We start from the raw sequence: 15374 nt of genomic DNA, 5'->3' as shown, positions 1-15374 counted from the left end.
TCCCCTCCTCATCAAAGCATCCCCCCACCTCTCTCTCTCTCTCTGTCAAGTTTCAACTGTTACTCTGGCCCCTGGCCCCCTCTAGCCAATGGTCCCTGTAGCCATTACTAAATCACACTCTAATGTATGAGGCTGGTCCTCTTAGTTAAGCTTCAAAGGCTTCTTTTCTTCTGGGACTGAAGCTGGCATTTCACTGCTGGATGGAGCTTCTGACCCCACAGATAGATGCCATTGAGGAACAGATGCAAAAACCAACATGAATCTGGAGTTGCACATATTTCTTCTAGACATCATATATTTCGGGAAATGCTCTGAATCCATTCATTGATCTACAAAAGGGATTAAAAGGTCAAAGGCTACTACAATAAACAGGCTGCTCTCCATGTTTCTGTCACTGTGTAAAGATGACAGTGCTTTTCCTTTTCCTCTGTTGGAACCCACTCCTTTTCTCTTGTAGCCTTTGTCGTCCCCACGCAGTGCTGTTTCTATCAGGAGCCAATGCACCAGAACGCTTTATCACAAGTGAAAATGTCACCGAGGGAAAGAGGAAGAGGAAAATGAACATTGGAGGACAAACAGTAAACGAGCCTCTACAACCAGTAACACTCTACATGCTGTCAGTATGTACAAGTACAGTGTATTGTATGTGTACGTGTTTTTGCGAATTTTGTTTGCATTCATATACAAGCCTTGATGGGTATGTCTGTGTAAATAAGAGTGAAAGCTCAACAGAAATTAACAGAAGGATCTCTCTCCCTTTCTAACCTCACACATCTTAAGCTCTCCACTATGGCAAAATGTCTCTCGCTTTCATGCCTTTTGCTTCATATTCACTTAATAAACTCTCATCCTGACCTGTAAACTATGGATTAAAGCGTGAGAAATAAATTGTTGTAAATAAAATAAATAAAAATGTTTATATTCTGGATTTACTTGCTCAGACTTCATTTAGGTTATGATTGCAGCGCCCTGCTCTTAATATTTCCAAAAGATTCACCTTGTTGGATTTGCTCCAATTTTACAATAATATTTAGTATTTGTTCATGTGTCAAGCCTTTGTTCTTTATCTTTAGATGTTCTCAACAGGTGCAAAAAGTGAATGTTAAACATCAAGTGATCTGATAAGCTACTATCAGTAGAGGTACAGGCAGTAGCCTGGATTACATATCAGGTTAGGACAAAAGAGACTAAGGCATACTGTTGTTACCAATAGATATTGTGATACACACAAAATACACGAAATACAAAGGGATTCTGAAATAATATAGACATGACCACACTGCACAAGCAGCGTGTCAACATGTACTGTGTGTTATCTTGCTGACACAGCTGTCTCTGAGGTACAGAATTGGCCCTCTGTAGTTAGTAGCAATGATAAATAACCAGCATTAGGAGAGGTTGGACTGACCGCTACAAAATGTAATTTTGCAGTTTTCTATTTATGTGTCTATTTGTGTCCATAATCTTTGTTTTTTTTCTCCCACATGTGGCTTCCAAAAGCATTATACAACATACAGCCTAATACAAATTCAATCCATTCATTCAACATGATTCACGAGACCACAAGCGTGTACGTGCCTTGCTGTCATTCCTGGTAGGAGTTTATATGTATAAAAGATGCCTACCACCCATAATACTGTGATGATTCCCACAGCTCACAAACCCCACAGCCGAGGGAGTGAGAAAGATGGGAGACATAGATCATCTGGCCTTTTTCTTCTGCTAGTAAAGCAAAGAAGGCAAAGTGAATCAGTGAAAGAGTGAGAAGTGAGCAAAGCAGTGAAAACAGAGGAGCGTGTATGTGTGATGTGAACCTCTGTGCTCCCCACACCTTGGGGCTTTGCCTCTCATGGGACCAACACGTCTTTGAAGTGGGACAGGTACCTGATGCAAGTAAGAAACAGGGAAGCCTTTAACACGGTGAAAGCAAACATAAATTAGTAATGCTATTTAGCACAACCAAGAAAATAACCACAACATATTGCCATGCGTTTGTTTTTTTTGGAATGCCTTTCCAGCAGAATGTATAAATATAAAAGTAAGCAGCCTATTTGGCCGCTTGTCTTTGTGTCTGCACGCGTTAAAGTACATAATGTTCAGTGAAGGAAATGCCCGTACCATGGATGTGTGTGAATGACGTGTGTGAATGACGTGTGTGACGCATGTGCTGTGTCATTAATCTGGGTGTAATCACTACATCTGTGTCCCTGTGGAGGTTGCTCTCTCCTCTAATCCATCTCTTTATCCCTGCATCATTCTCATTACATCACTCTGACCTTTGCACAGTGGCCGCCCCAACAGCTGGTCAAGGCTGTTAAACAACAAATAGCAAGTTCAGTCAATCAACACACCATATTGGCTCTACGTAAATCATAAAGTGTAGCATTATTTACAAAAGCTTTACTATGAATTTAGACACAGGAAATATAAATGTTTGAAGCGGTTCACTCAGGCAGGTAGTGTACTGGCAGGAATTCCTCTATATCCATAGTCTCAAAATATTTGTTTAACTGAAAAAGCGTATGTATTGAAGATTCAAAGCCTTGCATGTGATGTGAGTATGTGAAGTAAGCATTTAACCTTCCGCTGGAGTGGTTGGGTGTTGCCTGAGCAGCTTCACTCGTCTAATCAATATGCCTATAATGTGCATTTTATATTAAAATGTTCATTTTTTAATTGAGGTCAATCAAAGTATTGAAGATATGTAGATACTGTATCTTACTATCTGTCCTGAAAAAGCTAGATCGTTATAAAAAAAAACTCAAAATCAAAATTGATTATAAACTAAGAATTGCATGAAATTGGTATACCGCACTGATATAATATGCTATAATCCCTGAATTAAATTACAAAAAGCTAAATCATAGGAAATGAAAAACTACCAGATAACAACTGTAATATTTTGATGAAGATGAACCGAATAGTTATCTCCAACTGTAGAGAGGAGATACGAGATGAGGACAGCAAAGCTCAAGACAACATTTTGAATGAATCAGCCCCCTGACTCAAAGCTGCAGAGAGAGAGAGACTGCTTGAGGCTGCTAGTTGCCAACAGATGTTGCTCCCTCAGTAAAAGTAAGGATTTATATGAGTGATCTAATTAAAGTATTAAGCTGATTTTTCACCCTTAGTGACATTTCAGGAAACATTCTTCAAAGAGTCTTGTAGTACATTTGTAAATGATTAAATTAGATTGGTCTCATGTGTAATACATCACTGATTAACTACCAGCTTTACCTTGCTTTTGCCACCTAATTCCTGCTACACAGACCCTGTACTGTACAAAAGAAAATGTAATCTTAATTTTGCAAATATGTCTCAACAATGCATAACAAAAAAAAATAAAAATCCATATTTGCATATAATATCCTTGCAAATTGCAAAAAGGTGTGTTGGAGATTTGTTTCGAATCATGTCTGACACTGTCCCTCAACCAACCCCGTTGTGTTTGCAGCAGCAGTCTGAGCTGATGGCATTTCATGATAGCATGAAACAAGTCAACTATGAAATTAGTTCCCCCAATGAAATATTACTACTAAGGTACTATACTCTGTATTTTTTATCTGTGGCCTATTACAGAATACCTTACAATTTAAAATAAAGACACTTTTAGTGGGGCTGTTTTATCATATCTGGAGTGATTATGATGTTTAGCTCATCATCTGTAACAGTTTACAGTATCCTTAAATGTTCAGTATCATAATACTATACTCATTCATTTTGAGGGAATCTTTTATATTATATTATAATTTATATAATCTAAAATACTTTATTGTTAATTCTCGAATTTAGAAGATAATCCACAGGATGTTTGTTGCATGACTGTAGTCTGTGTAGTTCATGTACAATGTTATGCAACATACAGTAAGCATCGTGATTATCATCATTAATGTAATTTACATTTCTGCTTCTTCACGCAATACCCCAAGAGTTGTAGGCAGCCTGTATCTGTTCCATCACTGCACTTCAGCACAAGTTTCCATTTTTGGTAATGGAGTTCTAGACATTTATAATTTATAAGTTCACATTTGACTCATATCGGTTTCAGGTCACGTACATTTGTTTTTCTCTTTTCACTGTCATTCATAAATGCATTAGATGGCGGTGGCTCATGTCACAGTGCTGAATACATACCAACACTGTGAATAAATAAGACACCCTATAGGCAGAAGCAGAGTAAATGCACACATGGGGGCGTTAATTATTTTTCTCACAGGTCTTTCAATCAAACTATTCATACATCAACCTTGGCTTTATTAGAAAGTGTTTATCAACATTGCTACCACTTTGATAGACAAACATGATATGTACATTGGGGGGGGGGGGGGGGGATTATACAAATAGCTGTAAGATACTCTGGAAGCGCATGAGCACATCTTTGAGAGGAAATGGACTTTGAACTCACATTCTAGCAAACCAACCAGCTTGCATTCAAGTAGGTGTAGCTGTATGGGAGTTACACCTGAAGCCAAGCTGCATAAACTTCAAAAATGATCCTCATAATGGACTGTTCAAACATTTTATGAGGCACTTTTTCCAGCGAATACATCAGGAACCAATAACACAGCAATGTGTGCGCATTACAGCAGCAGGCAGCTGGGAGCCTGTGGCTGATGGTGAATATTTGATGAGAGAATGGATCCTCTCCCTGGGCAGGTTGAGTACAGTGTGCATACTCAATCGCACACACACACACACACACACACACACACACACCAGGTGGTATAGTTTCTTTGCTGTTCCACAGTCTCATGCCAAGAAGGTACCAATGAAGATGATATAAGTACACTGCATAACTGCCGATGAAAAGAACACCAGAAAGTGATGCCTCTTATTCTCCATGATCTCCATCTTAGAAATCATGGGGACACACTCACGCACATATAAGGTCAGCTTCTCTTTGTCACCAGTGTTTTTCAAGTGACTAGAGAGGAATAGAGAGAGTCAAGACAAGGATGCCTAGAAATAGAGCAATAATAAGTGAAATTGTTCATTCATTTATATTCAGCTTTGCCACTATTTCCCCACTTTGAGGATCACACCATTTCTACCATTTATTATAAACCTTTTTGAGGCTTAATTGTGTTGTTTTTTATTATGTGTCACTGCAACACAGACTTTTCCAAATAGATGTGCACTCATATGCATTAACATATTTTAGCATAAAGAGGGTAACACATCTCTGACAGCAAAGCAATCAAACATGGTGCTCATTTTGATAGACTAAAGCAGGTTGTAAGCCTTTGCAAGGTGTTTTTTATATTGTTGTAAAATGAATGGAAATCAGCCTGAACATGATAAATACAAATCAAAAATCTAAAACTATAGTTTACATTAAAAAGGTGTCAGCAGTAATGTAAAGTATGTGTGGTTTGTACCGCAAAAGCTAAATAGACCTAAACGAATTGATTCAGAAACTTTGCACTGAAATATAAATGCAAATGTGAACATTTCTGCAGTCCTGTAAACCTTTAAACACAATGCTATTGAATCATTTTAGATTTCTTGTGAAGGGACATATTCCCTTGGTACAGTACCTGCTTGTTAACAGAGCATGGTTTGCCTCTGACACTGTATACTGGAGGCTGGTGTCTAAAACCCCATCTTCTTTTACACCTCTTCAATTATATACAGCCTGTTGTCTGGACCTCATCACAGCACCTCAGCAAACATTCTGATGTCCATCTCCCTGCAGAACAGCAAACAACACCGTTTTATCAAACAGCAATATATTTCGGAAGATATACCAACAACAATTAAAGCTTTATCTATTCAGTGGCAGGGTGCATACATTTTCAGTCACATGGCTGAAATGTGTATTTCAAAGGCTTGTCCACTCTGCCATTATAAGGGAAGCATTTCTGAGAACATAATGCAGAATTGTGCAATGTCAATTGCCTTTTAATATTTGAGATTAATAGTGACAACAAGATATGTCTGATGCAAGAAAGAGGTCTAACTCTGGCCTTTGCCAGTTCCAATAAAGGCATACATTAGCATTGAAGCATCCACAGCTCTGCTACATCCTCCTTCCTTTTCTATTTAGAGCAACTGCTTCTCAACTTCATTTCTGCCCTAACATCTGCAAATGGCTTTTTCCTCCTTATCTTTATGGTATTTATCAAATTAGTGTTGTCATTTCCATTATCAGATGTATATATTTTCACTCTTATTTTCATTCCCTCCCACTCCTCTCCCCTTTGCCAGTCTGACTCTGATCAGCAGTGATTTCCTGCTCACTGTGTGGATTGTAGGATTTGGGGCGTGAACTATGGTATCGATAGAATTCTCTCATGACATAGCAGCCGAGGGAGGGGCTGGTGAGAAAAGGGAGATACGAATAGCGAAAGTGGCGATAACGGTGTCTTGATGCTCTGTGGACACTGTTCCTTTAAGAGTATTTTTAGTACGTCAGATGGCAATGGTCACTGGTCATGAAAAAAAGACTGGGTGGCTTTAGAGACTTGTGCAGTGTTCTGGCATGATGGGGAGCGAGGACGAGAGAAGGCAAAGCACAAACCATGCTCCCTGGTGACACACAGCAGACTTACAAGGCTCGGTAACTCCACCTGTGTATCATGCCCATTCTAACACAATCAAGTCAGTCAATTACATTGTTAGTACGTTTATAATGTAAGACACTGTCTTGAATAAGTCCATGAAAAACCAGGTGTTCAAATAACTTAATTTATTATTATTATTATTACCATTTTCATTAATATACCTAGATTTAAATGTCATACTTAAAAAAACAATAAATCAACTGTCAACTTTAATTGAATTTGTCGTTTTGGTGCATTCCAGCGGTCTTTTGGTTCCATCTAGAGAGTAGTGTCATGAGTGCATATTTTCCCTTCCTCGGTGCAGATATGTAAATTTAATGACACTGGCAAAGTGTGTGATCAGGTTACTGTATAGGTTACATGGTGACCCTGCCAAACACACAGACACAGAGACCTAGAGACCTAGAGAGGACAGCAATACACCTCCATGCAGGTTACTGCTTCACACCGCTCGGGCTCTGCTCCAGAGATAACCATGCCGGGGAAAAACTGCTTTGCTTTCCTCAAAGGTCAACGTCAGAGGTATGTCTCTTTTTGCAAACTAGTCTCTTAACCAAAATACTTTGGCATTTGTGAGGGACTGTTCTTGTTGTTGTTGTTATGGAAGTTGCAGTCTCATCCATGAGAATTACAGCTGAGGGAGTTAAAAACTGCTAGGCAGCATTATGCTCCAGTGTGTCGGCTTAATTAAAATGAGAGAGAGATAAGTAATGCTTCTGAGCTCTGTTTGTTTCAGTGTGTGTGTGAGTGTGTGTATGAGAGAAAGAGGGAGAGAGAAAGATGTGTGTGTGAGGGCTAAAAACGGGCTTGATCGTGCAGAGAAGAATACAAATGCTATCTAAATATGATGTCTTTGTATTTGGTGTATGCCTGAGTGGGCAGAAAGGCAATGCTGCAGAGAAGAGAACCACAGAAGCACCTGCTGTCAGATGGGAGAGGCCCTCATGTCTACATTAATGTATTGGAAAATGGTATTCAGGGATACGTCCATTTATAGTTAGCATTAATGGACTCTGGGTTTGTCCCTTGGCAGCAAGGGTGGCCTGATGGTTATTCACTTTTGGCTCTTAGCAGGCAGTTCCAGGATTCAAACCTGAGTGGGTTAAAAGACTTGCAGGTTAAGTGTGGTACAAACTAAACTACTAAAAGGCCTGTCGGTGTGAATGCATCAGTCTGTATGGGCCCTGTGATGGACTGGTGACCTGTGGAGGATGTACCACCTCTCTATAGGCTCCAGATACCTGAACCTTGAACAGGTTAGGTTTCTTCTCATGGAGATCATCTTTCAATTTCAGCTATGCAGTGTACACAAGAGTTCATTTGTATTTAATTTAATTGTAAACTGGAAGCACACACGATTTTAGACAATCGTTAAGGCCTGCCATTAAACAAGCAACACTCTTTCGTAAAACACTCCTCATTATTAATATTCATTACTTATATCAAATGCTATAGCCTTCCTTTTCCAGATGTGGATGCAGATGTGTGAATGTTATACCTTAGCTGAAGAAATCATGAAATGGTGAAGATGGAAATAAATATATTACTGCAAGCTTCTGGTAAATAAATTGAGACTTTGTGTCTCCATTAGGACTACTAAATCACACCACAGAGAAGGAAGCAGAGTGACTGATGATTAATCATCCCTGTCTGGTTCCTTCGGGAATCTGCTTGGCTGGAAAGGAATTGAAGAAAATGATAGTAAAAAGGCCTTTGATGGGCATTTTATCTCAGTCCCTCATGTGAATTTACTCACTACACATGTGGTAAAGCCAGACAAAAGAAACCTGCAGGTAAAACATGTTTTAATACTCAACCTTTTCAAATTGTTCCCAATGAGCAGCTTGAATTCTTTTCACTCTTCAATACACTCGAGAGCACCCAATTCATTTTCGGGTTCGTCTCTACGAACGAGTGATGCTGTTAAAGTCTATGATGCTTCAGCTGTGTGAGCGCAGGATTTAAGTCTGCTCTGGCGTTATCAGAGTGTGCGTGGGAGGGAAAGGAATGGCGACAGAGGAGATTTTAGTTATTGCATTTAAACTGACAAGCGGGGAGAGATCAAAAGAAAATAACATGATGGTGCCGCATCTGGTGATTGCCTGCTGTCCCACAGTCTTACATAATATTGTTGACTGACAAACACGACTCACTTGTGGAGCAGGATGAAAACAGTTTATTAACAACATCAGAAACATTACTGACAAACAGCGGTTTGTTTACTGGGCCTGTTTCTGATGTTGTTAAACTATTTCTCTCAGGATATATTGGTCCATGGATTAGACAAAATCATTCAGTTACATCTCCCACCTAATAATAAGTAGTGGCATATACTGTAAGGGCATTAGGCCTGAATGGACATATGTTCTATTTTGATACTCCACAAAAACAGGAAGAGGATCATAATGTATTATGTCTACCGAAAACATTTCCAAGTACCACATTGTGAGGATGAGGGAGATATTAGTAGTCTGAGATTACTTAAAGGATTTCCGGACCATGTACAAACCCACTGCAAAGCGAGAGCATATTTCCCCAGATGGAGATTGTACTGATGAATGTTTCCTGTGTGGGTGTGTGTGTGTGTGTATGTCTGCAATGAAGCCAAATCTGGCGCTTTCCAAAGAGATACCATAGCGATTCTGCCTCTGACACATCACACATGACGTAACTCTTCCACACGCCCACATACCACTTGCTCTCCATCCTTCCCACACTTCTCTCTCACGCTTATCACATACTGAATAGTGAATAGGAATTAATCTACTGTATGTTGTGTGTAAATGTGCATGTGACTATGGCAGGGGGAGGGGGGGGGGGGGGGGGGGGGGGGGCGTTCAGAAATTATATATAGATCCTTTTCTTTATCATTGCTGTTAAATAATCTTTCTTGTGGCAGAAGGGTGATCTATGGAGGTGGGAATTTTTTTTTCCCTATTTTGTGGTGCAATGTTCCTCTTGCTCTAGATAGATAGATATATAGATAGATAGATAGATAGATAGATATTTAAATTCGACATAGTTGTGTAATCATACTTTCAAGAATCATGGTCAGTTCACGGTTGGACATAAGTCTCTGAATGTCTATTCATCTGGTCTGGAGCTGGAAGGAGAAAAGAAGATAGCCAGCTAGTTTTTTGTATCACTTTGACAGTGGCACACGATAAGATTGCCCAGATTGTCTCTTCACATCACATCTGCTTTGTAGAAAAACTCTTGTGGGAGTAATGCAAGAATAAGAAATCCGGCACAGAGGAGACAGGTTACACAGACTGAAGAGTGTGTGCCTGTGGGTGTTGACTTCCTGTTACGTACATCTCCATTAAGTATTCTACAAACTAAAATGGAACCAACATCAACAAGCTTTACTTCAGGCCCAGGAGGAAATGTTCAGATGGTGTATGCACAGTTTGTGAAATTGCTGTGTACTGAAGAAAGCCGTCTAGTCGAAAATGCATTTGTCTTTTGCATTTTGCTTTAAGTATTGAGTGATGTCCAGAAATGGAATCTTTGTGGATTATATCCAACATATTGTGCCTGGTGTGTCAGGTCTGGAGGCAAGTGGATGGAGAAATTAGGTTCGCTAAACCGGAAAAGACAATGAAGTTTGAAAAGGCAATTTTAATGATAGTTCTGTAATTTATTGATTGATTAAGACATGGATGGTTGACATACGGATGGTGTTTAATATATATGAGATGGAGACATATGATCTATCAGTGTCTGACAATATTTGTTATTTAATTATATCAGGTAATATTTGTCAGTGTATATATAAAACAGAAATGTGATTATGAGTGCTTTGAAACGATTTTGCATAGAACATACAAATAGCCACGTGAAATGGAATGCAAAGCTGACTGAATACATCTATTATTGCTCTCATGGTCAGCACACTTAGGGTAAAAATCACATTACCCCTCTATACTCACGATAGTAAATATGTCAACGGTCGCTGAGAAAATGTGGAACATACCACGTGGGGGGGGGGGGGGGAGGTTAAGTCTTAAGGTCTTCGACGCGGATCACACGTGACTCCGGGGAAATAAATCGCCTTGTCCCCTTTAATTTCAATTTCCGTGCGTGATATATATTGTGATCACCTGTCAGATGCGGCGCCTGCGCACTGGAGTGGGAGGCGGAGTGGATGCTGATCGCTCTCTATCTGCTGCCCTGTGCCCTCCATCCCTCGGCGATCAGACAGACACGGACAGGGGAAACCCGAGGAGCGGTGGGCGAGGATAGGGAGACAGACCTGCTGTTGATGAAGGTACAATTTCCTTCGCTTTCACTGGAATACCGCGCTTTGCGTTTGACATTGTGACCGTGGAGGGTGAAGAATGCTCAGCTGCAGGATGGGAGGAGATGAGTAGGGGGGACACAGAGCGGAGATCAGAGGGTATTTCGGGAGATTCCACCGATGACATGGCTTTTGCTGTTTCCTCGCTTATGTAGGCTGGTTGTGTAGGAGCATATGTAGGAGCATTTTGACTTTTCCGATATCTGAACAGACTCCCGGTCAAGGGCACACAAGTAGGTGATAATGTGTTGTTGTTTCTTTTGTTTTTTTTAAATCTCCGCTCACCCGTGTGCACGGAGCTGTCATCACCTCGCACCCAATGCGGACTAACATATTATCGGGTTTAGAGTGGTCGGGCGTAATGCATGCCGCTTTTTCATTCGGCTACTACGGTAAAACGCTTTGGATACATCGGATCCACTTCACCGCCTCTGGGTGAACCATCGCTGACAGTGGACTGAGCGTAGCTACGCTAAATCCAGCTGTTACATATAAAAAAAAGAATGGCTCATCACAGACCGGCATTGCCCTTATTGTTCCTTGTGTAAAGGAAAGTATCAGGATTCACTTCCCATGCATTATTTGATGGGCCCCTACCCGGATGTGCCTGCAGTTTCTCCAGAGAGAGCGCTAGATGTCCTGTTTACTCGTCTTACTGCTGTAAAACATGTCCTGCAAGAGATTGCTCAAACCCCAACGCTCGGTGCTATTCGGGTGATGGGTGACATCCGACGATGCGATTAGTGGCGAAAGTCTAATTTTTTGACGGTTGGAAGAAACATGTAACCCGTGAGTCCACCTTGCATAGTCATTTAAATTAGGGTTTGTATAGTAGTCGGGTGTATTGAGAGCTGTATCACACTCCTGCGTTACACATTGGTCAGTATTGTATTGCTGGCTGAAAGGGAGCTCTGAGGTTATACGCTGTGATCAACAGTGCGGCTCTGACCCTGTCCATGGTCCTGAAAGCAACAGTCTGAGCGGAGTAAATCAAAGTGAGGCTGAATCGTTAGTGGATTTCTCCGTAAAGGCGGCGATTGCTATGCAAATGATAATCGCTTCAACTGAAATGGAAGTAAATTGTATTTGTCAAGCACTGTAGTGTGTCACTCGGTTTCTTCCAATTGATAGTGTAGATGTAAATTAATATATTGTAAAATGTGCAGTTTGCAGATTTAGATAGAGATGTGTTAGCCATATCATAATATGTATGTGGAGTTATTCGATATTATAATTATGTCTCAATATGTATAACAGGATCAGAAACTCACCTTAGACAGTGAATCAGTTGATGAGTGATTATGTTTCCTCTGCATCCATTATACCTGTTGCGTCAGGTTTTTATTTTGTTTACCAGACATCTTATTAGCTCAGACAGTACAGGAATGTGGTTCACAAATCCTCGTGCTCTCTTTCATTATCCCTCCCTCTTGTCTTGTTCCCTGTCATCTCACACTTCCTCTATGTCTGTTTCTCATGCATTTAGGAAGTCTGATGTAGATGCTGAGCCAGAGGAGAGCCCAGGGAGCAGCAGCAGCAGCAGTGGGGCTGTAGATGCCCTCTCCACAGCTCCGTCACCAGCCCCCCCCCTGGCCTCTGCGGGAGAGCCAGGACCGAGAGGAGACAGCTCCTGCTCTGACTCCGACAGCCCTATAGATTCCAGCTCCTGCAAGGAGGAGGAGGAGGAGGAGGAGGAGGAGGAGGACAAAGACGAAGACCCAACTATGTTCTCCTCCAAATTCCTTAGTGGGGCCAACCCCCTCAATGCCGTGTCCTCTGCTGTGAATAAGTTTGGTTTATTTGGAGATGATGGGGATAAGAATAAGAAAGCACCTTCTCAGCAGGGGGTGAAGCCAACTGGAGAACAGCAGTCAGCAGCAGGCTCAGGCAAAGGCCCTCAACAACAGCAGGGACCACAAAAATCCGGCCAGGGCATCCCTATGCAAAAGGGCCAGCCACTCCCTAAAGAAGGATCACCACAGCTGCATGGGAATGGACAGGCTGGATCCCCAAACAAGCCTGGTGGGCAACAAGCTGCTCCAAAGGCAGGGACACAGGCTGAAGGCCAGCTTAAAGGAGAGCCTCAAAAAAGTCAACCTAAGGGCCCACCACAGCAAGGTTCGCCTAAGCCTGGAGCTCAACCACAGTTTGGGAAGAGTGGAGCTCAACCAGGTTCTCCAAAAGCATCATCCCAACAGGTTCCACCTAAGATAGGGATGCAACAACAAGGGCCTGCTAAGACTGGTGCACAACAACAACAACCTGCAAAGACTGGGGTGCAAGAGTCCACAAAAGTTGCCTCACAAAAAACTGGCTCACAGCAAGCGTCACCGGAAGTAGGAACTCAACAGCGGGGGTCACCAAGGATTGAACAACAAAAACAGGGCTCACCTAAACTTTCACAGCAGCAACAGGGTTTACCTAAAGTTGCACAGCAGGGCTCAACTAAAGTGGGACAGCAACAGCAAGGCTCTAAGGCTACAACCCAGCAGCAGTCCTCTGACAAGCCTGGGTCACCACAACAAGGCCCTAAGGGACCTGGTACACCTGGCCTGTGCCGAGCAGGGTCTTCAGCACCGGGACCAACCAAAGCTGGACCTCAGTCAAAAGCAATAGCTAAGTCCCTTTGCCCAGTGTGTAACACAACAGAACTAAATATGGCCACCAAGGAATCGCCTAACCATAAAACCTGTTCACAGTGTAAAACTGAAGTGTGCAGCTTGTGTGGCTTCAGCCCTCCAGATTCTGATGTAAGTAATCATTTTTCTTATGTATCATTTTTTTTTAGATTTCTTATGACTATGCTTTGTTCAAACTAAATGTGAATGCATTGCATTCACTGCAGTGATAGTAGTGCAGTGTTCATTCCTGAAAGTTAATTTAACAAGAAGCTTTACTGCATATATGACATTGATTTACAATTGCAAACTGCATCTATATATTATATTACTATATTATCATACTAATTTTAATTAATTGAATTAAGAGGAATTTAACAACAAATGAATTACGTTAGCATGACTAAGTGTGTGTTGAAATTAATCAATGTTATAAGTTATAACATTTATTTGTAATTATTTTTGTGAACTGCAGGTTTTTTTTTCTTATACTTTCCATGCATTAATATGTCATCATTCTCATTTTTTTAATAGGGACGTGAGTGGCTTTGTCTTCCGTGCCAGATACAGAGAGCTCAAGGAGCTTCTGAACGACAGGGACCTTCCATTAGAAAGCCCATGCCCAACAAAGTTTCTGCTGCTCAAAACCAGCCACCATCTCCTGCTGCACCTGTCAAAAAAGAGATGTCAGCACCAGGTTCACCTCAGAAAATGCAGTCTACATCGGCAAAAGTGCCAGCCAAGGGTGATGCTGCTAAAGGTCCAGAAAGTCAAAAACAGGCTAGCCCAGCATCTGTTCAGAAAATGACACCTGAGACCCAGCGTACATCAGGGTCTCACAAACCAGATCAGACTAGTCAAAGTGGACGCAAGCAAAGCAGTGCCCAGCAAGAGTCAGGAGGATTATTTGGCTTGGGTGGTGTTAAAACTGAAGCTGCAAAACCTGAAGAGTCAGTGACTGGAAAGATGTTTGGTTTTGGTTCCTCCATTTTCAGTTCTGCATCTACTTTGATAGCCTCAGCTGTTCAGGATGAGCCTAAAACCACACCGCCAGTATCTCCCAAATTGCAGTCTACAAAAGAGACCAAACCAGCTACTGTCCAAAAGTCAGTGAAAGACAAGACACAAGAGCAACCCCAGCAGGCAAAGGCTAATCCAGCAAGACAGGTCAAAGTGGACAAAGCTCCATCAGAGACTCCAAAGGCAGCAGCAGCCACCCACAGTGTTCCTAAAGGAGGTCACTCCACTTGTCCACTCTGTAAGATGGTGCTCAATATGGGCTCGAAGGATCCTCCCAACTACAACACCTGCACTGAATGCAAGAGCACCGTCTGCAACCAATGTGGATTTAACCCCATGCCAAATGTCAATGAGGTAGGACACATGTGATACTGATTAAATTAACTAACATCTAAATTAATGAATCATTGTAGAAAAAGAGGAAGGAAAGGAAGTATTTTAAAAAAAAATGTTAAAGTTATGTACATCACTATATCATTTTATAATTTTGGAAACAAATTTCTAATGTTTCCTGAGTGATTAGATTGGTTCTAAAGAACCTGGAGGCTGGTTCAGTTACATGATTGCCTCCAAAGTGTTGATTACTTTGATACAGAACTGTAGCACAAACATCATACTTGTAAATGAAGCTATTTGAAGCTGTTAAGTTCCCTCTTGATGTTCAGAGTGGTTGCTTAAGCAATTTTCATTTAATTATTTGGGGTGTTATTCCCAAATGGTATAACTCAAATACATGAACAGACATGGCAGCAATATTTTTTAGGCTACAGACTTATGACAGAGGCATGTTTGAGATATTATATAGAATGTGTTTTTCTCATAAAAAAAACGTATTTATTGGAGTGGTAACTGTCTTTGCTTTTTTTGGGAGGG

The 15374-nt window shown here is 41.2% G+C and overlaps 1 protein-coding gene across 1 annotated transcript in view; it reads left to right on the top strand.

Annotated features, from left to right (window-relative positions):
- Nucleotides 1-7038: 7038 nt before the first annotated feature.
- Nucleotides 7039-15374, top strand: part of pclob (piccolo presynaptic cytomatrix protein b) — a 55052-nt gene continuing 46716 nt past the window's right edge. The window contains exons 1-3 of the mRNA XM_076089748.1: nucleotides 7039-7085; nucleotides 12350-13613; nucleotides 14046-14855. Coding sequence (XP_075945863.1) covers nucleotides 7039-7085; nucleotides 12350-13613; nucleotides 14046-14855 — 2121 coding nt within the window. The remainder of the gene's footprint in view (nucleotides 7086-12349; nucleotides 13614-14045; nucleotides 14856-15374) is intronic.

This window comes from Anarhichas minor, unplaced genomic scaffold (assembly GCF_050575085.1).
Source record: "Anarhichas minor isolate MPS153535 unplaced genomic scaffold, ASM5057508v1 ptg000011l, whole genome shotgun sequence".
Classification (NCBI taxonomy): Eukaryota; Metazoa; Chordata; class Actinopteri; order Perciformes; family Anarhichadidae; genus Anarhichas; species Anarhichas minor.
This window is presented reverse-complemented; position numbering and strand designations above follow the sequence as displayed.